This window comes from Ascaphus truei, chromosome 9, assembly GCF_040206685.1.
Source record: "Ascaphus truei isolate aAscTru1 chromosome 9, aAscTru1.hap1, whole genome shotgun sequence".
NCBI classification, from domain to species: Eukaryota; Metazoa; Chordata; class Amphibia; order Anura; family Ascaphidae; genus Ascaphus; species Ascaphus truei.
Window position 1 is genome coordinate 29,484,238 of NC_134491.1, and position 26,513 is coordinate 29,510,750.

The 26,513-nt window shown below is 43.5% G+C and overlaps 1 protein-coding gene across 4 annotated transcripts in view; it reads right to left on the reverse strand.

Annotated features, from left to right (window-relative positions):
* The window catches only part of SLC8A3 (solute carrier family 8 member A3), a 189,659-nt gene that overhangs the window by 119,800 nt on the left and 43,346 nt on the right, over positions 1-26,513 (reverse strand). For 3 of the 4 annotated variants that reach the window (XM_075614193.1, XM_075614192.1, XM_075614194.1), the window contains one exon: positions 15,230-17,056. In XM_075614193.1, the coding sequence (XP_075470308.1) occupies positions 15,230-16,995 (1,766 nt within the window). In that variant the 5' untranslated portion in view covers positions 16,996-17,056. Of the gene's footprint in view, positions 1-15,229; positions 17,057-26,513 lie in introns of those variants that run through there. The other variant, XM_075614195.1, reaches the window with a different exon arrangement.

A 26,513-nucleotide genomic window follows, 5' to 3' on the forward strand; every position in this document is an offset into this window, starting at 1 on the left:
TACAATGTTAATCATTTTTCTTCTTCACATAAATATATTTAAATTGGATTAATTTATATTTATTTACATAGCCTTATAGGCTTAAATAAATGTTATATTTTACATTCACAGCTTCTCTAGCCCGATAATTCATTTGTCCATTAGGTGATTTTTTTTAGACAGTAGGATATGCCTACTCTAATCTTCCTAACACCTGTCATTAATAAAGGACTGTTTGTAGAAACTGACCCATAAATATATCGCTATCAATAGGTCACTTTGGTCCAAGGTGGGACTGACCCTTTCACCCAATCAAATCAACTTTATGCCGTCGATGTATGTGAGAGGGACATGGCCTTGGTTATGGTGTTGAATAGGGCCCTCGTGGACAGAGGAAAAACGGACATCAAAAAGGCTGTAGCCAGCCCTGCCAAAGGTATCCACCATCCAGAGGCATCTATCCTTTCTTAACATGGTCTTTCGAGACCGTTTTATGTGTTATTTTTTACAGAGTGCTGCAGCTGCCTCTTGATATGTTCCCAAATGTTGTTAGACATGAACATTTGAGACATCCAGAGCAGACCCTAGTTTGGTTTTAAAAGCTTACGTACTGTATAACATCTCCTAGGACATGTTCGTTTGCTAAAATGTAATGGTGTACAGTAAAAAAAACTGCAGTGTTTACACTGTCACTTAGAAATGTAAACAAAGGAGTTTTGCTGTCATCAAATATTAAATAATTCTTCATATTGCAATGCAGACATGTGAGGAGCAAGTATCTTTAAATATGTACTTCCAGTTGACAACATATTTGAGACCACAATAAAGAGAAATCCTTAGTCATCTAACATCCCCTCTTCTGATTTTAATATTTGTTTCATAATTTAATATAAATGTAGCCATGTCCCCTGCCCCCCCCCCCCCTCACCTCCAATGCGGGCGCGGGGAAGGGGGAGGCTGATGTGTCTGTGGGCAGAGTTTCGTGAGCTGCTGGAGCTCCAGGGCAGTGCGCCACCATATTTAATTGCCGCGCATGCACAGGGGAGTCGAGACACACCGGCACCATACACAGTATTGCGCATGCGCATTAAGTAGCAGCAGCGGCAGCCATGTTAGATATTGCTCCGCAGGGGAACTACATATCCCAGGATGCCCTGGGGCGGCCCGATCACATGGGCAGAGTTATCCAATAGGGTGAGAGGACTCACGGTGAGGGGATTTGCTACATTTGGAGCGCTCAGAGCGCGAGGCAGGAAGTTGGGGCCAGGACAGACAAGGGGAAGGTAGGGTCTGAGTGTCAGTGGCACTCAGACAAGGCCAGAGAACCCATTAGGTCCCAGATAGGCCCCATTCAAAGGAGTTTGTGGTTGCTTCAGGGAAGGCCCCTAGATAGGGACACTTCCCCATTCTACTGTCTAGTGTCAGGGACACAGTGAGGACGCCGTGCGGTGATTTGCAGCCCTGTGGTCTGGGACCAGACCACCTACGTTCAGAGACTCTTTAAGGTGAGACCCTCCTACCGGAGTTCACCCAACGCAGAGGCGGACGCCATCGCGGACGATGACGTTGCTGGATCAGCAGATCCTTATCGCCAAGTCGGCCGCACCGAGTACTGGAGTACTCGGCAGGTACCTCAACAAAGTGCACCAACAGCTCACAGGGTAGCGCTAATCCCTTCACTTTTGGGTGGGCCTGGACAATGGGAAAGAGACATCGGGGTATTGGTGCCTTGCACCCAAATGTACTTTGGGACACTCACTGGTGGTACTGGGCTGGGTGTGCATTGTACAGTGTGGTTCGGGTTGTTATATTATATGTGTGTGTTCAGTAAAGGTTGTTATTATATACCGTGTGTGTTGACTAGTACTATTGGTTCCTGTGAGGGACTCCTCGCACTACGCTGGGATCCCTCGCAGGTGGAGGCGCTGCACCGAGGCGATCAATATACCAGATTATAGATTACTAGCATCTCAAAAACAAGTGGTTGAATAATTCTACAATGAAAGTTAAAGTGATTTAAGGTGTTCTTGCAATTTTGATAAAGCCCTAACATTTTGGAGTAAATATTAGTTAATTATTACATCTTAGATGACAGCCAGAGCCATCTTTCAGATCCAGGAAATCCAGCAGGTAATACTGCATGTACCTCGGGAATCAGGAGGTAACAGGAGCAGAAAACAGAGTAGTTCCAATAATGTTTAAAGAAAAATGTGTGTGGCATTGCTGCTTTAAAGCATTCCCCCTATTTTTTTTATATGTAAAGCATGTGACAATGTATAATTCTACATTCTTACTAAACTGGCAATTATTTGATGCTCCGGTTATAAATCTGTCAAAATCCTGATTATGTGCCTAATGAAATGGCTGCCTTCTAACTTTGTGCTGCCATCTGTGACATGCTGTAGCTTATATGTAACATTATATTACTAAGTGTAACACATTATTGTAACAGCTTTCAGAGTTATAGATAGTCTGCTGTTTGGAACACAGCAACAGATCTGTTTGTGATACTTTGTTACCAAAAGGCGGAGCTCAAAAAGGTGTGTCAGAGCTTGTTTCAAAAGTGGAAGTGGATATGACTTTCTAAATGGTTGCTGTAGGAACTAACGGATGATCAATACATTAAAATCATTCAAAAAATACATTAGGAGTTTAAAAAAATGGAGACAGTATTATCTAATAGAGGGGTGCGCAAACAACTCAGTCTGCGCCCCCTTGTCTGCTCTCCACCCCTGCTCGCGCTCCCCCTCTTACCTGTTCGCTAGCATCTTCCGAAGTCATGTGACGTCGTTTTGCCATGGCAACGTGACATCATGTGACCCCGCCGCATCATTTGATGCCACGTTGCCATGGCAACACATCGTCAGAAGGTGCCGGAGATCAGGTAAGTGAGTTACAGAGGCCACGCGTCCGGTCCCCGGCATTTAAATTAAATGCTTTGGGGAAGAGCGCGGGACCTCTGTAACTGCTGCGCCCCCCCCCCCTGCCAGAAAATCTCACGCCCCCCAGTTTGCGCAGCCCTGATCTAATACTACAGAAGATTTTTCACGTTTAACTGCTTTAAGTTAAATCTAGGTGATTGATACCTGGAAGTATTTTAAAATATATACTTTTTAAAGTTTGTAAACGTGGAAAGCTGAAACATGGAAAAATTTGATTTTGTCTAACCACTAACTTGTGTGTGATATTATGTGCTGAAACTGATAAATAATCCAGCAATAAAGAAGGTGATCAGAATGAAAAAGTAAGTGTGCTTTGTAAATATATAGATTCTGTATACATTCAACTGATTTTGCAGGTACTTGGGAGAAGGAGCAGCTCAGTGAGTAAAGACTCAGTGAGTAAAGACATGGATTAAACAATGACACAGAGTTTGAATCAGGGGAACCTGTTCAATTGTTTGGAAGAAGCTTGTGGGGAGCGCAGAATTTCACCATATAAAGGGAATAAAATAAATAATAGTGTAATATGTCCAAACACCTATAACAATGTCCAAACACCTATAACAATGTATATGGGGATTGAGATTAAGAACTCACATTCTCCCAGTTAAAATACAGCATTGGAAGACAATCTGAAGACTCTGTAGTTTGCAGGGGGGTCTTGCTTAGGAAACTCTCCCTGGTGTCAGTGGAACAAACCCTCGATGGAAACAGAGACAACTCTAGTGCAACATTGTATGTTCACTACTGATATATTCAATAAAAGCAGTGGTAATCCACACTTACATTAGCACCATGTGCATAGACACATAACAATCAAAGCGCAGCAGCAGTATACACCATATGGATCTCTCCTGACGAAGCTGGCACACCAGCGAAACGCGTAGAGTGAACTAGCAGCAACTCAGAGTGTGCCCCCCATGCCCCAGAACCCATGTGGACCCATTTCAAGATCGATCGCGAAACCGGAAGTGACGGGCCGGACCGGAAGTGACGCGACGCGATCCCGGGACTGGGGTAGATGGTGTATACTGCTACTGCGCTTTGATTGTTATGTGTCTATGCACATGGTGCTAATGTAAGTGTGGATTACCACTGTTTTTATTGAATATATCAGTAGTGAACATACAATGTTGCACTAGAGTTGTCTGTTTCCATCGAGGGTTTGTTCCACTGACACCAGGGAGAGTATCCCAAGCAAGACCCCCCTGCAAACTACAGAGTCTTCAGATTGTCTTCCAATGCTGTATTTTAACTGGGAGAATGTGAGTTCTTAACCTCGATCCCCAAATACATTGTTATAGGTGTTTGGACATATTACACTATTATTTATTTTATTCCCTTTATATGGTGAAATTCTGCGCTCCCCACAACCTTCTTCCAAACAGTCAAGAGAGGAGGAACTGGATCTTCTCCTAAGAGGGTTGAGCAGTGAACTTTACTAGTATTATCACTATTTTTGAACACTGTTTATATTTATATATTTATTTATCACTATATATTTATATATTTATATATTTATCACACCTTTATTGGAAGCGTCTCACAATTTTTGTTTTGAACCTGTTCAATTCCCTGTGTCAGCTCCGTGTGACCTTTGGCAAGTCACTTTATCTCCCTGTGCCTCAGGTAACAAAAACATAGATTGTAAGCTCCACGGAGCAGGGCCTTTGTCTGTAACATTCCTATGTGCTGCGTACCGTGCACTATACTGTGATTGTAAAGTGCTTTGCGTCCGATTGGGAGAAAATAAAGTTATTATTATTACTACTACTTTAAACCCACCCACATTCTCAGAAGAGAATAAGGAAGTGACCTATCATGAAACCATGTAATGAGCAGCTATTTAAAGTATACACGTAATCATTCCTTCCCGGATTCCACTGGTTCCAGAGCCCACCAGCACATGTCTGCCTGCCCGCCTGCCCCCCCAGTCATGCCATGCGAGTGAGGGATTAACATTCTCTGGCTTCAGGGCAGTTCCTGAATGTGTATTATGTTCCAGCGGAAAGGATCAAAAGTGAGGTGAGCTTGCAGCCATTCAGAGGCCAGAGGAGAGGGCCATTCACTGGTGTGGATGAGCAGACTGTTCCACCAATATTTACTATGCAGCGGAAAAATGAAGGAGAGATTGCAGTCGGATATCACTTGTTGAACTGGTGGGAGACGGTCATTGTTGTTACTATACACGAAGAAGATGCTTGTTAACAGCTCATGTCCAACATCTGTGAGGTGTCAACATGGCAAAATATCCATAAGGAGAAGGTATAAACCACCCCGATTCATTGATATGTATGTATATACACGTACACATATATACACACTGTATATAGAATGAAGCCACTGTCATTGCTCTACTTATTGTGACAAACGGCTCCCTTTATGTAGCGCTGCCGCTTGCCCAGGCTTTTCGCGACACAGTCTTCTAGGGTTTAATTTGTAGAGAAGGGGGACAAACACGTGTATACACACACACACACACACACAAGGGGCACTCAGCCCTCAACCTTCAGCGGTTTAGTTCTCCAGTAGTGACACTAAACATTTTAAACACCGTCACTTTAAGAACAAAAGAAAAGGAAACATTTACTCCTGTCAGGAGTCTAACTCACATGCATATCCCTATCTGCAATATTGGCTGGATAAGCCAGTTACCAACTTAAAAAAACACAGAGATAACATTGAGTCCTTAACTGTCAGATGGGAACAGCGTCCCAATAGATCCTCAGTTGCTGGATCCTTGGGAGCAGCATCCTCTCAGCCTCCAGGCTCTAAGAGAGAGTGAAGCAGCCACACTAACTGCACTATATTCCTGTTCCTTAATTAGGAGAGCAGGTGAGGGAAACCAGAACTACTGTAAAGTCTGGTATGGATTTCCTAGCCACCAGTCTTAGTGACTGTGAATCGGTGGGGCGGATCACATCCACACTATGTCTGCACTTTCTTCTATACATCAGACAGAAAGCTGCCCACTATCCTGGGACTATGTCACAATATACAGTACATTCAAACACGCAGCCAGCTTGTGTACAGTACAGATACTTCCCTTGATTAGTGTATAATGCCATCTTCTCAGGATATATTATAGACATACACTGCATGGCATATACTACATATGTGAATATTGCTTATCAGAAGATACAGGCATGCACACTGCTCAGGGTACAATACACACACGCACTACTCAGCATGTAATATACACACACACGCACTGCTCAGGGTATAATACACAAGCACTGCTCAGGGTACAATACACAAGCACTGCTCAGGGTACAATACACACACGCACTGCCGGCTGTCTAATAGGAACGCTTCTGCTTTTGCTCCGGTCACATGGTTCCCAAGCTCACACTGCTATGGAGCTCCCGCGCGGGCTGAACACAGACTGCTGATGCTGCCACTGCCACAGGACCTCTGCTGACCTGCCTAGATGTCGCCGCGGGCTTCCTCCACACCCCAGATAAGTGTCAACAAAAGTAGCCGGGTACCCGGCCGGGTACTAGGCACCAAATCCTCCGGGTACCCGTTACCAAGTTTTTAAAAAATTTAGGACCCGGTCCAACACTAGCCAGGACACTAAAATGCCATTTTATGCACTCGCCTGCACTCACGTCTAAAGGCGGTACAGTTGTAAGAAATCCCGCGCCATCGCATGGGTATTCCGAAGTATAAACCGCGTGATTTCGTAATATTATGGCCGCTGCATCTGTACCTTGAAATACAAGCGCTGTGTGCTTTTCACAGCGGCACACAGAAATGCAATGAAAGGGTAAAAAATGATATAGTAGAGAAGCGGGTCTGTGATTAGGTGCCTTTACTTTATTGCATCTGCAATATAGTCAGTATCTTCCTATATTCTATTGCAGGAGTGGCCAACTCCAGTCCTCAAGGGCCACCAACAGGTCAGGTTTTAAGGATATCCCTGCTTCAGCAGAGGTGACTCAATCAGTGCCACTACTTGAGCCACCTATACTGAAGCAGAGATATCCTTAAAACTTGACGTGTTGGTGGCCCTTGCGGACTGGAGTTGGCCACTCATGTTCTATTGGGTATTTAAATCCATAGTGCACATGCAGTGTAATCCTCCTTGATCCCATATAGTGCGTCCACCAAATCCAAAAACCAACCGAATGGTTACAGAGAATACAGGTTTCATTAAGATCTGAACTTTTCTTTTCCAAAGTCCCCACTGATCCAAAACAAGAGACTCTGATGCATCATAATCAAAGCTTCCGCGTTATACATCATTTTGCTTCTCCTGGCAGGTACCATGGACTTTTTTTTTTTTTGGCAGCTCCGTGCATTCAATATTTAGTTTGTCTTGAAACAAGGCAATTACTAATGTGCTATCGAGAACAGAAACAGCATTCCCCCAAAACAGTCACATATGTGCCAACTGACTCCAAGTCACCTACAAGATACAAATACTCACGGCAGTGCAGCACACCTGATCTTAATGAAATGTTCATATTTAAATATTTTCATCTCGGTGCTAAATTCCAGCCACTGATTAAAGCAGTAAATAGACAGCAGTTACATCACAGAGCGCTGCAGCGCCAAACTGCTGATTATTCAAAAGTGAAAGCTTCATATGCCAATATTTGTATGAATATCATTTATTTATAAGAGATGTTCCAGAAGGCAGTTCAGCGAGTAAGGAATGATAAAATAGCATTCCATTTACATAACCTGGTACAATAAGTACTGTATAATAGGTACTAGTAACATTGATACTGGGCTGCCAAAATGCACTCCCTTTCAAAAAAGGCTTAAATAATGTCAATGGGGCAGAGAAGGGGTTAATAATAAACTGTTTGGAGCAGCTGCTTATGTAGAGTCCATGGAGCCCAGCACACAGGGATACCCAACACCTACAGTGCACGGTATTTATTTTCAGGAGGGGTAAAAATTATCTCCCAACAGAACCCTTCCGTCAAAACAAGCAAGTAACATTATTTAAGACTGATCTCCCTCACACGATAATACATAGGACATACTATCCATCCCGTGCGTGTTAGAATATTAGAACACATTAGGAATATAACAATTGCTTTAGATTCACATAGTGTATCATCCCACTTCAAAGAGCGCCATCATTCTGATCCCAAAGGTTCCGTTTATTTAGGAATAGATACTGTGCAATACAATTGGAGTGGTGGAAATAAAATCCAAACCATGTTACAGCAGGAATACTTTTGGATTAATAAATGACGCACTTTGCAACCTCTTGGTCTTAATATTGATATATATTTAAATTCCTTTCTCATTTAGTCTTCAAATTTACCATCCCTCATTCTTCTCTTTATTTTTTTTTATATCCAATTGGTGTTTCATTTTTTTATCCTATTTTTCAAATTTAAGTGAAACATTTCCCTGTAATTTCACGAGTAAATACACCCTTTGAGATACTTAATAGGTAATTAATCGCTTTTTACAAAGTAATGTCCATTATATTGAATTTTTATTAATTTATAATCTTAGTGTTTGACAGTGAAACACAGATAACACATTCATTTTTTAATATGTTCTATGTAATGTATTAATTGTGATCGTGCCTGTGACAAATATATATGTTTGTTTTTTATAGAACATCACACCATTTGTATCCCACTGATACTTGATTGTGTCTTATTGAATTGCATTGTGTGTTGTATTTGTGTTTTGGAATTGCAAACATTACACAATCTGTATGCCACTAATGCTTATTATTCAATTGTGTTTTATTAGATTGCATTTGTTTTGCATTTGGCAATGGCGAGGTGACGAAATGCATGGACTCTTTACAAACACATTCTCCTAGTCTGGGGAAGCCCATTTGATGAGTGAAACGCGCCGGGTGACCCTAAAATCCCTGTGCTGGACTTGTGAAAGATGTCCGCTTCTGTGCTCCCTTCGTCTGCACTAACATGAGAGTAAGTTCTGCTCTGCCTCACCCCGGTGATGTCGTAGATCTGGAAACGCGGCTACACGCCGGCACAGGGGGACAAGTGAGCCGAGGCCTGCTGGGGTAGAGTCCGTGGACTGTCAGTCTTCAGACCGTTGGTGGTCTATATGCCTTTTGTTCCTAAGGAGCATGTGAGTGTCTTTCCATTGCTCTGTTATATGTGTTTTATTCATAAAATGTACTTTGCACCATATTTGTATTCCCGCCCTGCACCCATACAGAGATACAGATCCCGCCCTGCAACCATGCAGAGGTACAGATCCCGCCCTGCACCCGTAGAGAGGTACAGATCACGCACCCATACAGAGGTACAGATCCCACACCCATACAGAGGTACAGATCCCACCCTGCACCCATACCGAGATACAGATCCTGCCCTACAAACATGCTGAGGTACAGATCCTGCCCTGCACCCATACAGAGATACAGATCCTGTCCTGCACCCATGCAGAGGTACAGATCCTGGTCTGCGCCCATGCAGAGGTACAGATCCCGTCCTGCACCCATACAGAGGTACAGATCCTGGTCTGCACCCATACAGAGGTACAGATTCTGCCCTACACCCATACCGAGATACAGATCCTGCCCTGCTCCCACACAGAGGTACAGATTATGCACCCACACAGAGGTACAGATCCCACCATGCACCCATACAGAGCTACAGATCCCGTCCTGCACCCATACAGAGGTACAGATCCCGTCCTGCACCCATACAGAGGTACAGATCCCGTCCTGCACCCATACAGAGATACAGATCCCGCCCTGCACCACTACAGAGGTACAAATCCTGTCCTGCACCCATGCAGATGTACAGATCCCGCCCTGCACCCATACAGAGGTACAGATCCCGCCCTGCACCCATACAGAGATATAGATCCCGCCCTGCACCCATACAGAGGTACAAATCCTGTCCTGCACCCATACGGAGGTACAAATCCTGCCCTGCACCCATACAGAGGTACAGATCCTGTCCTGCACCCATGCAGAGGTACAGATCCCATCCTGCACCCATACAGAGGTACAGATCCCACCCTGCAACCATACAGAGGTACAGATCCCGCCCTGCACCCATACAGGAGGTACAGATCCCACCCTGCACCCATACAGAGATACAGATCCCGCCATGCACCCATACGGAGGTACAATCCTGCCCTGCACCCATACAGAGCTACAGATCCTGTCCTGCACCCATGCAGATGTACAGATCCCGCCCTGCACCCATACAGAGGTACAGATCCTGTCCTGCACCCATACTGAGGTACAAATCCTGCCCGGCACCCATATAGAGGTACATATAATGCCCTGCACCCATACAGAGGTACAGATCCCACCCTGCACCCATACAGAGGTACAGATCCCACCCTGCACCCATACAGGTGGTACAGATCCAACCCTGCACCCACACAGAGATACAGATCCTGTTGGAGGCTACTTTGTGTTGGAAAATGCTCTAAATTCCCATTGCAGTGGGAGTTCCACAGTTTTTGGACCATTCACCCTTTTCTGACCTAAACGTTTTTGCATTATATATCTTTTCTGTTTTCCCATGTAAGATCCTGAGAAAGTTTGCGCTTTGGACCTGTTGATGTGGCTTCCTATCGGCCTGCGCGCCGCGGAAGATTTAAAGCGGCAAGCCAAGTATTTTTTTTAACATTTTTTTTTTTTACACAGGATAGAAGCAGGGCTGAACCCCCAGCTCCGGCGACCCCCTGCATCATAATGACAGAGCCACTGATTGGGCCACCTGTGCTAAAGCAGGGATGTCCTGAAAACATGACCTGTTGGTGGCACCTGAGGACTGGACTTGGCCATCCCTTTTTCCTTGGCCAAAACTTTTCTCTCTGATTTCTCCATTTCCCCCCTTCCTCTCTATGACCATCACCTCATTTCATTTTCTCTCTCTCTTGCTTCTCCCCTTCTCCATCTCCCCCTCGTTTCTGCAGAAACCTGCGCTCTATTAACCTTCCAGCTTTTGATTCCACTTTACGCTCCACCCTCTCCTGTCTCATCCCTGCTCCAGACCCTGACAACCTGGTCAGGAACTACAACTCTGCGTTATCCTCCTCTCTTGATCTACATGCCCCGCTTTCTCTCTGCCGTCCTCGCCCTTCTAACTCCTGACCCTGGCTAAATTCCCACACGCGCATGCTGCGTTCTTGTACTCGTTCCTCTGAACGCCTTTGGAGGAAATCTCACACTCTCGCAGACTTCCTTCACTACAAATTTATGCTATCCTGTTTCAATTCTGCCCTCTCTCAGGCTAAACAAACCTACTTTTCTTCACTAATTAACATGCACAAGTCTAACCCATGCCGACTTTTCTCTGTCTTTGACTCTCTCCTCAAACCACCCTTAGCTGCCTCTTCTTCTTCCTCCATCTCACCTTTGCTGGCTATTTTAAGGAGAAGGTGGAATCCATACGTCAGAACATCCCCTCTGTTTCCTCCTCCCACCCTACACTGCTTCCTTGCTTCCTAACTGTCCTCCTGCCTTCCTTGACTCTTTCTGCTGTCTCACAGGAGGACGTGTCAATGCTGATCTCTTCTCTCTCTCTACCACTTGCCCTCTTGACCCTATTCCCTCCCAGCTCCTACAACCCCTTGCTCCTACTATAATCCCTACGCTCCCACACATTTTTAACGCCTCCCCCTACTCTGGTACCTTTCCCTACTCCTTCAAACATGCAACAGTTATACCATTACTCAAAAACAGCAATATTCTCTCGCTTGCTCCACTTTCTCAACACCTATTCTCTCCTACACCCTCTACAATCTGGCTTCCGCACTGCTCACTCCACTGAAACAGCCCTCACTAAAATAACTAATGACCTCCATGCTGCCAAAGACAGAGGTCATTACACTCTGCTCATATTTATTGACCTCCCTCCAGCATTTGATACTGTGGACCACCCTCTTCTCCTTCACATTCTCCATACTCTTGGTATTTGTAACAAAGCTCTATCCTGGATCTCCTCTAACCTCTCCCATCGTACTTTCAGTGTCTCTTCTGCTAACACCTCTTCCTCCTCTATTGATCTCTCTGTGGGGGTACCCCAGGGCTCTGTCCTGGGACCTCTTCTCTTTTCTCTGTACACACTTTCTCTAGGGTTTAAATATCACCTCCATGCTGACGACACACAAATTTACTTTTCAACCCCTGACCTTACTCCTGCTGTACAGACCAAAGTTTCTGAATGTCTCTGCGATATGATCCTGGATGGCCCTCCACCGACTTAAACTTAACATGGCAAAAACAAAGCTCCTCATACCTCCTTCCACATTACTGTTGTAAGTACTATCATTCACCCAGTAGCCCAAGCACGCTGCCTAGGGGTCACACTCGACTCCTCTCTCACATTCTCCCCTCACTTTCAAAACATATCTAAAACCTGTCGTTTTTTCCTCTGCAATATCACAAAGATACGCCCTTTCCTCTGTTGCTCGACTGCTAAAACTCTGACTCAGGCCCTCATTCTCTCCCGTCTCGATTACTGTAACTTCCTACTGTCCGGCCTTCCTGCCTCTCACCTGTCTCCCCTACAATCTATCCTAAACGTTGCTGCCAGAATCACTCTATTTTTTTAAAATCTGTCTCAGGGTCTCCCCTGCTGAAATCCCTCTCCTGGCTTCCTATCAAATCCCAGATCACGCACTCAATTCTCCTCCTCACTTTTAAACCTTTACACTCTTCTGCTCAGCACTAATTTCTCGCTATGCACCATCCCGATTCTTGCGTTCTGCTCAAGGATGTCTTCTCTCTACCCCTTTTGTATCCAAGCCTTTCCCGCCTTAAACCTTTCTCACTGACTGCCCCACACCTCTGCAATGCCCTTCCCCTCAATACCGACTAGCACTCTCTCTATCCACCTTTGAGACCCACCTTAAGACGCACTTGCTTAAAGAAGCATATGAGTAGCACAGTGGCTAATACTATACACGATACATAAAGCTTGGCCCCCTGCAGACGCACTTACCAGAATGCCCTCCTACTGTCTCTGTACGTTCTTCCTACCTACCAATTAGATTGTAAGCTCTTCGGAGCAGGGACTCCTCTTCCGAAATGTTACTTTTTTGTCTGAAGCACTTATTTCCCATGATCTGTTATTTGTATTGTATTGTATGTCTTTATTTATATAGCGCCATTAATGTACATAGCGCTTCACAGTAATAATACATGGGGTAATCAAATAAATAACAGATAATATAAATAACAGGTCATGGGAATAAGTGCTTCAGACATATTTATATGATTGTCACGTGTATTACTACTGTGATGCACTGTGTACACTAATGGTGCTATATAAAGACATACATACATACCCCTGCCCTAGGGGTGACCTGACATGCTGGTTCAGAAGGTGTAAAATAGGAGCATAAATATTCTTGTAAGAGGTTATAGGTGCTTTTTCATCAAGCTTCAAAACTAGGGGGAATGAAGCCGAGGGGTTGAGGAATTTGTACAAAAAATAGAATTATATTTATCAAAGAAGACAAAACCCAACAGTTATTATTGGTACGTTTTCGCACTAATATTGGCTCTGTTTTGAAACAAGAGACTCTTATAAGTAATCTCCATGGCGTCGATAGGTTTTAATTACCATATTACTCCTGTTTGAATTGGAATTGCATGGTCAAAATATTTCATTCATGCAAGACACAGAAAAGGGATGGCGTGAACCCATGCTGGGAAGGAACACCTCTTGCTCCTCTAAAATGTCAGCTGTCTGTTTATTTATGCGTATATGATCAAATAAATAGGAACAACACTATTTGCCCATACTGCATGCCTATAGAGAAAACCTCATGCACAGAAATCAGTATCACAATAGAGACACAAATAAGAAGCCCATCAACAGGATTCGTGTAATCTGTTGTATTTTTGCAATACTGTGTTCTACAGTATTATATTGTATTGGACCTGGAGAAAATGAGTTCACTTGCCAGGTTATGACAAAGTACTATTCATGGAATCGACATAAATGTTCTGTGTGGATGTTGCAACATATCAGAAAATCCATGGAGAATGTTCACATTGGTCTAACGAAGGACCTACAACTGAGAAAAAAAATAGGTTTGGACGCTGGGATTTCCTAAGCTCCGATACGCTCTGTGATTCCGTGTTAATTGAAAAGGCAGTTAACACGGAATCGTGGTGCAATGTCCGGTATCGGACCCCCCTCCCATATATCTACAAACTATTCTGATCATTTATATCACTAACCTGAGCTATATCATGAAGCATTTAAAGCTGCAGTTCAAGCTATATCCTGCATGTGTATTTTTTTTAATAAATCGGTTCTGTAGTAAGAATTTCTGTTTAAAAAAAAAAAAACAACTTTGAAAGACCAATTTTCTTGTATTCTAGTTTAACAAGCATGTTTGTTCCTTTAGCAACCATTTACATTCCCCAGATCTAAAGATGTCGCCAAACTTCGCCGATCAATAGACGGAGAACGAATTGACCGGCAGCTATGCAGTTCTTTAGGTAAGTAGTGATTGCCCGCATGAAACTATTGAAGTAAAAAAAAAAAAAAAAAATACGGGAGCTTGAACTGCAGCTTTAATGACCTTGTTTAGGGGTTGCTCTATATTCTTTCATAATTATGCAATGAATGGGTTCATTACAAGAGGGAGCTATAATGCATTTCTCTGCATCTATCCCAGATACACATCGCTCTGAGTAAGAAACACAGGTTTGTGTGCACATTAGCCTGATAGTGTACATATCTGCAATACAAACAGAGCTATATAATCATGATGTACACAGAGCCAAATGTACATTACGCCCCATATTTACAAAGCAGTCTTCAGCCAAAAGACACCTTACAGCCTATTAACTTTACTGCTTAGTAAATATGGCCCTATATGCTGAGCAATGCACTGCAGGTACCCACATCAGCACACAGGCTAACCATTAGCACACAGGCTAACCATCAGCACACAAGCTAACCATCAGCACACAGGCTAACCATTAGCACACAGACTAACAATCAAGATTTGTGAATCCTGCTTCTTTTTTTTTAGAACTTAAAATTTTGATTGAATTTTGGGCACAACATACAAAAATTCCATATCACATTACTTAAATATGATCCTTTAACACATTCACTTAACGAGAGAAAAAAAAATAAAGAAAAAATACCTAACTAGGGGGTGAGGGGATAGGGATGGGGAACGCGTATAATTAATCCTGCTCCTTTAGTGTAATGAGTAAAAATTGTTTAAAAAAAAAAAAGAAGGAAGATTGGCAAAAAAATAAAAAATAAAAATGTGTTTGTTGTCAATTATCTTCTGTTATGATTTAAAATATAGGTTAATACAGTAGAGAAATCCCAATACCTAAAGTAAAATAAAAAGCCACTTACACAGTTTCATCATTCTTAAACTCCAGTTCACCATATGTATCTTCAAAGTCTTCCCCGCCTCCTTTTGCTGTCCCTTCAACTGTCCTAAAAGGGACTATGACTGTGCCTCGAGCACCTGATGTCCTAAGAACTTTAATCTCCATCATACCGATGCTTTCACTAACACGTATGATGTCGCATTCAAATGTAAAAATGCCAGCATGGTCATCATCCAAGATGGTTACTGAGGCGACACAAGGCGAGGCCAAGACAGCTTTTGGATAGCTAAAAGTGTTGAGCTCCAGTGGTTCCTGCGTCTCAGCTATTCGAACGCTGCTAAGCCTCACAAAGAAATGCTCATCTTCTTCGAATATGTCATCATCAATGATCCCAACCGATAACTCCTTTTGAGTTTCCCCAGACTTGAAGACGAGAGTCCCCTCTGTGAACTCGTAATCGGCGCCTGCGTTGGCAGAGCCGTCTTCGGTTTTATAGTCCACAAACACAGACTTCGATATGTCACCACCCTTTCTCACCACCGTCAACAAGACAGCACCACAGTTTTCAAGACACTGATAGGAACATGGATCAAAATAAAACTTGGACACAAACTCCTCCGATTCCTCAATGCATATATCTTGCATGCTGGAGCTCCTCTTGGATTGCTCGGCAGCGTGCTTTTTCAGGATATTACCTGCTCCAGTCATCATTCTGGTGGCTTGTATACGATAAAAAGCTCTGCTCTTTTGCTGATGAGACAAGGCGTAATAATTTGCCATTTCTACTAACTGGTCCAAGTCCTTCTCAGGGTGTTTTTGCTTTAAATCCTTAAGGATCCTAATCATATCTCTGCGAGATTCGTCTACTTCCTTGCCATCCATGTTTAACAGATTGCCATCCAGAAAATGGGAATTCATTACCTTGCCATCCATTTCGATCCCTTTGGGATGCTCGCCTTCTGTCTCAATCATAATTCCCCTGTGCTTGTCAGTGCGATACTTCTTGTGCATGTATTTGTAAAAGAGAAGACGTCTGTCAGCCACCCATGCAAGGACAACGCATACAGGGAAAAAGAATAAGGTGAGCAGACCTTCCCACACTTGGACGACACCAGGAGAGAAGACAGCAAGGATCATATACAGCCATATGTATGCAAAGATGCTCCATGCTGATGTGACAAAAAATACTCTAAGATGCTTGACCTTTCTGACTTCCCCATCAGGTATGACATAGACACAGATTGCCATAATGATAAACATATTAAAAGCTGCACTTCCAACAATGGTAGAGGGACCAAGATCTCCAGCTACAAACCCATGACCACACACCTCAATCAGAGACAAGAGGATTTCAGGTGCTGACGAGCCAAGTGCCATGAGGGTCAGGTTGGAGACAGTCTCATTCCAGACACGAATGGTGGTTGTAGTGGTCTCTCCATTGTTTTTTTTTATTATGATTTCTCGTTCCTGTGACGTTATGACCTCTATGGATGCCATAAATCGATCTGCGATGATGGACACTCCAAGAAACATGTAGATCATTGCCACAAAGTACACAATGACTCTGGCAATTTTGTCTCCCAGGGATGGGTTCTCTGGGTACCATATTGGCAAAATAACACCCTCCTTGCAGTCAGAGGATCCCGAGCAGGAGTTGTTTTGTCCAGTACTTGGGGGATGTCCGGTGGTACCAGCATCCACGTGCAAGCCCTGAAGAAACAGGATAAAGGTAACAAGTCCAAAGTGGAGAAAGGATGAAGCAAGAGGCTGCAACTTTAACAGAGCCATACATAAATTTAGCAGAGTACTTCCACAGATGCGTAAAGATCCTCACTGGTGGGATAACAATCTGAAACAGAAGCAACAAAAACCATGTTAGATTTGGAAAATGTACATGTTTTGTTATTCTTTATTTCTATTTTAACAAAGACTGTGAATGACCAATATCTTAAAATATTTGAAATGCGCATTAGTCTATCAAATGTAGCCTCAATGTTAAAATATATATAAGGAGAGAGAAAGAGAGACCAAGATAGAGAGACAGAAAAATAAAGACTGACAGAGAGAGACAGAGAGAGAGACAGAGACAGGGCACAGAGAAAGAGAGAGAGAGAGAGAGAGAGAGAGAGAGAGGGAGAGAGAGACAGAGAAGGTGGCAGCACATTCAATCCTGTAGTGAAATATTGTCCTGACTAAATGTCCGTGCACAGTTAGAGACAAGAAGCATAGTGCAACATACAAACATTTTTGAGACTACAACTGGACACATCAACAAATTCAAAGTTTGGTACCTAGGACCCTGAGGAAGGTTCTCCTAACATTGACTTTAATGAGAGTTTTCATGCGATAGTTCCCCAAATCTGGGCTGCATGTGATGTTGGGCCGGTGACTGTCACAGTAACTGCAGTTGCACTTTCAGTATTATATTTTGTTAAAGCATTGTTTAGTCTTAGTAAAGTTGGATTAGTTATAAAAAATAAAATTAAAAAATAGTAGGGCAAAAGTGAATAATCTTACACCCCGATCACATACACTTACACCCCGATCACGCATACTTACACCTGATCATGCACACTTACACCCCAATCACGCACACTTACACCCCAATCACGCACACTTACACCCCAATCACGCACACTTATATCCCAATCACGCACACTTATACCCCAATCACGCACACTTATACCCCAATCACGCACACTTATACCCCAATCACGCACACTTATACCCCAATCACGCACACTTATACCCCAATCACGCACACTTACACCCAATCACACACACTTACACCCAATCACGCACACTTACACCCAATCACGCACACTTACACCCCTATCACGCACACTTACACCCAATCATGCACACTGATACCCCAATCACGCACACTTATACCCCAATCACGCACACTTACACCCAATCACGCACACTTACACCCCTATCACGCACACCGACACCCCTATCACACATACATTTCCTGAGACTGCATACCCTATTCTTCCAGGGTCTGTCACACAATTAATGATATTAAAGCTATTTTATTCAGCTTCAATGTGCAGTGCCTTCCTCAATGTGGCCTGAGGCTTTGTCAGTCAATTATTCTAGTAATCAATAATTGTATTTATTATTCCTCTAACTAATTAAATACACGATCAAAAGAAGCATCTTTCCATAGTCTTAGCAGCCACCTTTTACCATTACACCAAGATCTTTCTCACCTAGAGTAGAAGTGGCAGGCATTATTCTGGGTGCTTTGTCTTAACTGGCTAATTAAATCAGGAGTGCTGATTTTCCTGGTATCTCTATTTGGAGATTGTAATAACAATATCATCTTTTATTGATATGACAGCTAATAATTCCCAAGTGTGTTCCAGGCTCAGTGCAGAACCGTCTGGCAACATATTATTGGAGTTTCAATAAGCCTTACCCAATCTAACACCTTCTTTACCAGTTTCATGCCCATGTATTGTAGTTCCTGATGCCCTGTAAGGGACCGACACGAGAGTGCTTCATTGGTGTAACTGGGTACAAGCTCTCATAAACTTACAAGACTGTTTTCCCGATGCACAGATGAGTTTTGTGTTGCCTGCACTTATGACAAGAACATAGCAAAGCTAATGTGACACTTAAGTGGAACCTGCGGTGTCTTTAAAACGTGTACAGACTTGTGTAAAGTCTATGCAAGCATGGAAAATAAACAACTAAACATGCTTTGCACGCAGTCTGTGCCCCTTAGATGTACTGCGTTCGGGAGACGAGATGGAGGGCCATTAAACCGGTGTTACTGTTGTGTTTGCAGGGCAAATACTGCAAAAATTGTTTGTTTAAAAATGGATCATACGTTAAATACCTTTTGAAATGGATGGCATGGAGCCCAACGGTGAAAATCTCACTATTACTTCACAGAATTCACACTACATTTGGTTTGTTTAGGGCCAATAGTTAATTAAAAAATTCAGTGCTAAAAGCGCTTTTATAAAAGCGATTTTATGGAGCAGGTTTGAGAAAAAACACCTTTTAAAGCTGCAGACCAAGCAATATCTGACATGTGTTGTTTTTAATAAATCAGTTCTGTACTATAAGAAGATACTTATATTTTTCTTTTTTTTTTTAAACAACGCTTAATGACATTTTTAATGTATCATAATGTAACAAACATTTTTTTCTATAGCAACCATTTACAAAGTCCCATCCCCTTCCTCTTCTGAAACTGGCTCTGGCACACCCCTTTTTGAGCCTTGCCCTCTCTCTAGCAGTGCACCAATTGTATCTATTGACTGCCTGGTCACATGATCTTCCCCATAGAACTTTGCATCTTGGATCCTCTTCTGCTGCACTGACAGACATTTAGTGAACCCCCGAGCCGAATCTTTGCCGATCAATCACAGGAAAACAGATCGATCGGCAATTTAGCGAATTACTTATTGTGTGGAATTGTATTAATGCACATATTAAAGGGTTGAAAATTAAAATAAAAAAACGGCGTTTGGACATCTGCTTTAAGAGTCCCATGAAATATGTTACATCAATATTTCTCCAGAACAGAAAAGTAAGGAAGGATTTTACACTGTAGTACAATAGGGGTGTATGGAATGAAAAATCACACTACATTCAATCTTACCCCACTATCACACATACATTCCCTGAGATTTGACCATCTCTCCCCCCTCCCCCTGGGAATTTTTGTACAAAAAAAAGTTTTTTTTTGGTCATCTAAGTAGGACATGCAGCCACCACTGATGTGACACGTTTCTGAAATAGACAGAAGATGCAGAAAACAACAATGATAGTGTTGCTAAATTACAAAGACATACGCTGAGAAGAGTGTTTCTGAACCAATAGGCACCCAACACCTTAACCACTACGTCACATCTGCTCAACATATGGATATTATTTATTTCTTCTTATGTGGATGTGTACATATGAATCTCTGAACAACACTGGGACATGCAACATTTCTATAAGGGTAACGTACATAGAAACACACTACAGACGTACCTGTGTGCATTTTTTATCTAAGCAGTGTATTGTGCGCAGACAAACTGCAAACAGATGTACACAGTACTGTATACTGATGTAATTGCATATATGAAAGTAGCACAGCTGTCTACAATAAGTAAGAACTTCCCATACTGTAAGTACTGTATGTGTTAAGCGGAGATTAGTACACATGGAAATGTGGTGTCTGATACTGTAGTTGTAAAAGAACGTTTAAAGACAGGGCTGTGACAAAGAAAAGCTTTCTGATGTAACCGGGCTGTAGGAAGAGGTAGAACAAATACAGGTCATGTTTGGCAGGCAGCACAGGGTACAGGACCGTCCCTAGGTGGTAAGCAATTTAGGCGCCGCCTAGGGGCGGCAGGTCTCAAAGGGCGGCAGGTCACATTGGGCGAGAGTAGCAGCACTGTGGCTTTCCTTTTTTAATTTTGAAGTGAAACTTCTTTGGGAGCGCCTGTAGGGTTTTCATGGGGGAAAAAAATGCATTGCCTTGTAACGGAAAAACCGTAACAAGTGATGTCACGCTACTAATGGGCACGCACCCGTCATGTGCACACATGTGCCCGTCGTGCATAACAGCCCACATGGAGGTTGAAGCAAGCGCATGCGCAGAAGAGAAGCTTGCAGACCCCACCACACATGCGCAGCACCGCCCTTGTCCACCTTCAAGTACGCATGTGCACTAATGGCCGCAGGCCTCTGCGCAAGCACACCCCGGCCGCGGGACTCTGCGCATTTGCACCATGGGCATCTGCGCATGCGCACCACGGGACTCTGCGAATTTGCACAATAGTCCGCGGGCCTCTACGCATGGCCGTGGGCCTCAGCGCATGCACGCCACCAAAGAGAGGACTGACCGAGGGAGAGGAGCGGAGCCGGGAACACAGGGCAGTGAGAGAGTGAGAGAGCCGCGTCCCCTAAAATACTGGTGCTGAAACAAACACAAGTCACACACACACACATACACAGTCACACAACCAGTGTTACGCACACACAGAGACACACACGCAGTCACACACACACAGAATCACGCACACACAGACACAGTCACACACATGTAGAGTCATACATACACATATGCAGACACACGCAGCGTCACGCACACACACACTCACACATGCAGAGTCACACACACACGCAGAGTCACACGCACGCAGTCACACACACACACACGCAGAGTCACACACACGCAGTCACACACACGCATAGTCACACAAACACACACGCACATACGCAGTCACACACACACACAGAGTCACACACACACACACAAATGCAGAATCACACGCAGTCTCGCGCAGTCACACACACAAGGAATTCAGTTAGTATAACTATATTAGTGCCGTGCACGTGCGCTGTAAGTCACACCTCTTTGTGTTTTGTCACAGAAATTGTGTTTTAATTTTTTTTTTTAAACTTGAGTTTTTATTATTTTTTCAAGCACAGATATAGAGAAAACATTTAAGGGGGGTGCTGGATACAAAAAAAATAAAAAGGGGGGAGGGGGGGAGCAGCACAGTGGAGGAATAACATTTCTTGCTGAGAAATACAAAGATAAAACATTTTAGGAAAAATTTGCCTCTCTGTTCAACCATTGTCCTCGCTTCCTATTGGCTAATCTGGGGTAAGGGACAGGGGAGAGAAAACAAAAAGAGGGGGGGGGGGGACTGGAAAAAGTGGAAAAAAAAGAGAGTGGGCATGGATACGTCTCCGTGGAGACCCTCCTAAGGCCTCGGCCATGTTCCCTGCTTGCTGGCGGAGGCGCGCTCCCGCTCAGCACTGAGCCCCTACAGCCGCAATTAGAGCGGCTTTAGTAGGGGCTCACCTATGCTTCCGCAAGCACGCAGAAGCGTAGGCCTTAGGGGAATTTAAAATTCCCCCGCTTGCTGGCGCGATAGGCCGGTCACGTGAGCGGTTCACCCAATGAGGGCAAACCAGCTCCGTGACGTCACTGGCCCGCCCCCGGCCAGTGACGTGCCCGCCCCCGACCCGCCCCCTGACAGCGCGTGCGGTAAGCAACCGCAAGGCCAGGGAAAGCACCCACTTTCCCTGAGCCTCAGCGCGCCTCAGCGAGCAAGCAGGGAGCCTGGCCAAGGCCTTATGCTCACCTGCCCTTGGGGGGGGGGGGGAAATCTGGGGTGTAAGAGGAACAAAAAAACAAGGGCAACTGTGTCTATAGTGACACAGAAATAGTTGGGGGGTAGCGGCCAGGACTCCAGGAAACCGTCAATTCAGGCCTCCAACCCTGGGCCTCTCCAGACTTTGGGCCTATTGTTTGGATATAAGGCTATCCTCCTACCAAAAACAAAGACTACACTAGTGAATCATAAGTGAACCAATATAAAGTTGGACCTGAAAACAAAACACAATAATTACTCAGACCCGGAATATAGATCTGGAACTTGTGTTTTGATTTTTAACTAAAAAAAATCACTATCACAAATACAATTTGTGTGACAAAAGACAAAGAAGTTTCCCTTAAAATGTGCGTGCTCGGCACACACGCCCTTTTTCATTTAATACATGTAGGTTTGAAACGGGGTCTCCTGAGCTGAGCCCTGTTAATTTCAGCTCCAGGAACCCCCTGCTTCCTGAGATACTTACCTCCTTAAGGGGCGCCAGTATCTCAGCCCGGGTTTAAAGTCCTCGGTCACATGGGCCAACGGGAAGCTGCATATGATGTCACGGCTTCCTATTGGCCCATGTGATTGGACATCTAATCCCAAGCAGAGGGATACCGGCAGCACCTAAGGAGGTTAGTATCTCAGGAAGCAGGGGGTCCCCGGAGGTGAAATGAATGGGGTTCAGCTCCGGAGACCCCCCGTTTCTTACCTTGGAGGGGGTGGCGGTGCCCTTAATAGTGCTTGCCTAAGGGAGGCACATTCCTTAGGGATGGGCCTGATATAGCAAGATATTGAAAGTGCTCCACAAAGGGAAGTGTCCCTCTGTGTGCAGTTAGACATCTTAACAGCAAAAAAAGGAAAGAAGACAATGATAGTCACAACTATGGCTATGAAGCAGACAATGTAGAGTATTTCAAATGAGCTCTCTTCTCCTTTGAATTGTGTGTTGTACCAGAGTTGATGGACACATTTACATAACGGAGTTATTATGAGTAACCAGTGGTTTCCGAATGAGAATCTAGATGTCAGTCCAACTTAGTATATATTATTTTGGTAATGAATTAGCCATTTCCTTTAGCACTCAGAGCTGCTGTAGTAATGCCACGCCACACTCCTGCCTTGGTTTGTAGATCACAAGATCAATTCACATCCCTTTCTCCTCATTAACCCTTTATTGTTGATACTGTGTAATCATGCAGCATACAAGTCTGCACACCTTTTAACTATTTCTAATATTACATTTAAATAAACAAAACATTCCAAAGAGTTAAAGCTGTGCAGCACATTATAAGCAAGGGTGGCCAACTCCAGTTCTCAAGGGCCACCAACAGTTCAGGTTTTAAGTATATCCCTGCTTCAGCACAGGTGGCTCAATCAGTGGCTCAGTCAAAGACCGAGACTGAGAGATGAGACATATACATAATTGGAACCCCATGGATTCTCTGGTGGATAATTACTGATGCAGCTGCTCCCTCCATGCGGGAGCAATATGGCCAACAGATCTTGCGGGATGAGCGGGCCAATAGGAAACTGCAATGTCATCTATTGTGGCTTCTTATTGGTCGACACTGACGGTCATGTTGGATTCTCCATGAGAAGCACTGGCACCCTAGATGGTAAGGTGTCTGCCAGTGCCGGCAGGGATCTTATGGAATATATGTATATCTTTATTTGTATAGCATCATCCATGTACATAGGATCATTGTAATAGACGCAACAATATGATATAGGTGTAACATATTATGAGAATAACCGCTTCAAACGCAAAAGTAAACATTAGGAAAAGTAGTCCCTGACCTGAAGAGCTTACCATCTAAGATGTACTGTATGTAATAAAGAATCAGAGACAGAAGGAAGGTAAGTGAGTATGAAAGGGATTATGGCACAGGCATATACAAGGGGTGAGAACTTTGGAGCTATTGAAATGCATCATTAAATAGGTGAGTTTTCAGATGAACCTCGACGGTGGAGAGAGAAGTTGCTCGGTGAATATTGAGGGGAACAGAATAGCATTCCAGTGTGTACGGGGCAGTAAGTGAAAAAGGTTTAAGGCAGGAGAGGGCTTAGAATGCAAAAGCAGTAAACAGTAGACATCCTTGAGCAGAACGCAAGGGGCGAGCTTGGCTATAGCAAGAAATTAGGGCTGAGATATAAGGGGGGGGGGGCGAGGAGTGTATAGCCTTGAAAAAAAGAAGGATTAATTTGTAACGAATACAGGATTTACAGGGAAACCAGGTGAGGAATTTCAGCAGGAGAGAAGCAGAGACACATTTAAGAGATAGTGAAGCGATTCTAGCTGCAGTGTTAATGACAGACTCGAGTTTGACATAGTGCTGCAAAAGCAAGTGGAATATTATTCAAAAGTACAAAACTTCAGATTTGCTAAATTTGGGAATAGAGTAGGCAGACATATTAGTAATATGCTGAAAGGCAAAATATCCCAGATGACAATTGCAGGGATAAAAAAATTAAATGGTATTATGAAACACAAAGGGGAAGAGATGGTGAATGTGTTAGAGGAATTTTATGAAAATGTATATACAGTAGTACAGGTCCAAAAAATAGAAAGAGATATTTTGTCAAGACTTAAAAATACCTAAGGTCTCACAAACACCGTTAGATGCAGTGAACCAACCCATAGTAGAAGAGGAAATAAAGAAAACCATAAATACATTGAAAAACTGCAAATCTTCAAGGCCTGATGGATATACAGCTGAACCCCGTTATAACACGGTGCTTGGGGTCCACATAATGAGACCGCGTTATAACCGAGATTGCGGAAAAAATGGCCTCTGTGATCAGGACTTACCCGGAGCAGGATTTCACTAGCCATCTTCTGGGATCCTAACTTAAAGGGCTCTGTCCCTATCTACAACATAATAAATAAGGGGGGCCTGGTCTGTACTATTACTTTATGAATACATCACAATCTACTCTCCCCGAGGCTCCTCTCCTCTTGTCCTCCCCGAACCTTCCTCTCTAGAACCTTGCTCCTATCTTAAATATTCCATTGTGACGTCAGGATCCCTATGACCCAACATACACAAACCTGCTAGCAATCTCTTAGGAAGGGGGTTAGAAAAGTAGAAAATGCTGGCCGAGTTGAAATACAAAAGACACGCGGTCACACCCTCTCTGCTTCCCAGTACTGTTTAAGGAACAATATATCAAATAATAAAGTATCAGTAATAATGTTGCTGCTGTTTCACTTTTTCTATTTGTTAATGTGTGGTATCTCATACAGGTGAAACTCAGAATAAGATGCCTTTGCTTTAAAAAAAAAAAAAAAAATTGTAAAAAACATTTTTAGGCTTCTTTTTATTCCAACCTTCAGAAGTTGAAAATATTTATGGTGCAGTAAATGAAAAGTACATTACTTGCTCAGTGCTCTCCTACTGCAAAATGAACATGCCATGACATACAGCAATATGAATAAACGCTTCCAAGCAGCCTGAGGCATTTTCTGATTGAATGGAGATCAAAAACCATTCATTATCATGACTGTCTAAGTATTATGACTACTGACCCACAGTGCCCTCCAACACTTTCCAGGTGCTGGCTGGGAAGAAACCCTATTGTGATAAAGGACATTCCTATTTTACTCTGGCTTAGCCAGCAACATACACAATTAATATTTCATGTATAGATACAGAAAATGTTCTATCTTCTTTGAATAGGAAGTCTATCCCCTCACCATTATTTAATGCAGCTTGTTCATACACAGTAGGTTCACATCCCCCCCTTCCCCTCTCACCACAAAACAAGCCATGCTCGTCAGCTTGGAGAAACGAGAAAAATCAATTACATTTAATAAGACTAATTGATCTGCGGTGAAAAGAGATTCTCTTTTCAAGAAGTGTTAGGTTTTTATTGTGTGCAATGTAGGGGTTCTCAACACCAGTCCTTGAGATCTCCCCAGCAGATCTGGTTTTCAGGATATCCCTGCTTCAGCACAGGTGGATCAATCAAGTCGAAGACTGAGCCACCTGTGCTGAAGCTGGGATATCCTTAAAACCTGACCTACTGGTGGCCTTTAAGGACTGGAGCAGAAAACCCTTGGTGTAATGGATCTATTGACTTTAATTTCTTCAAGTAAAGTCCCACAGTGGGTGGCAGGGTCCTATCAAAACATCAAAGTACTAACCACAAAAGGAAGCGCTGATGGCCCCTCCAGTAATGAAAGGCAAA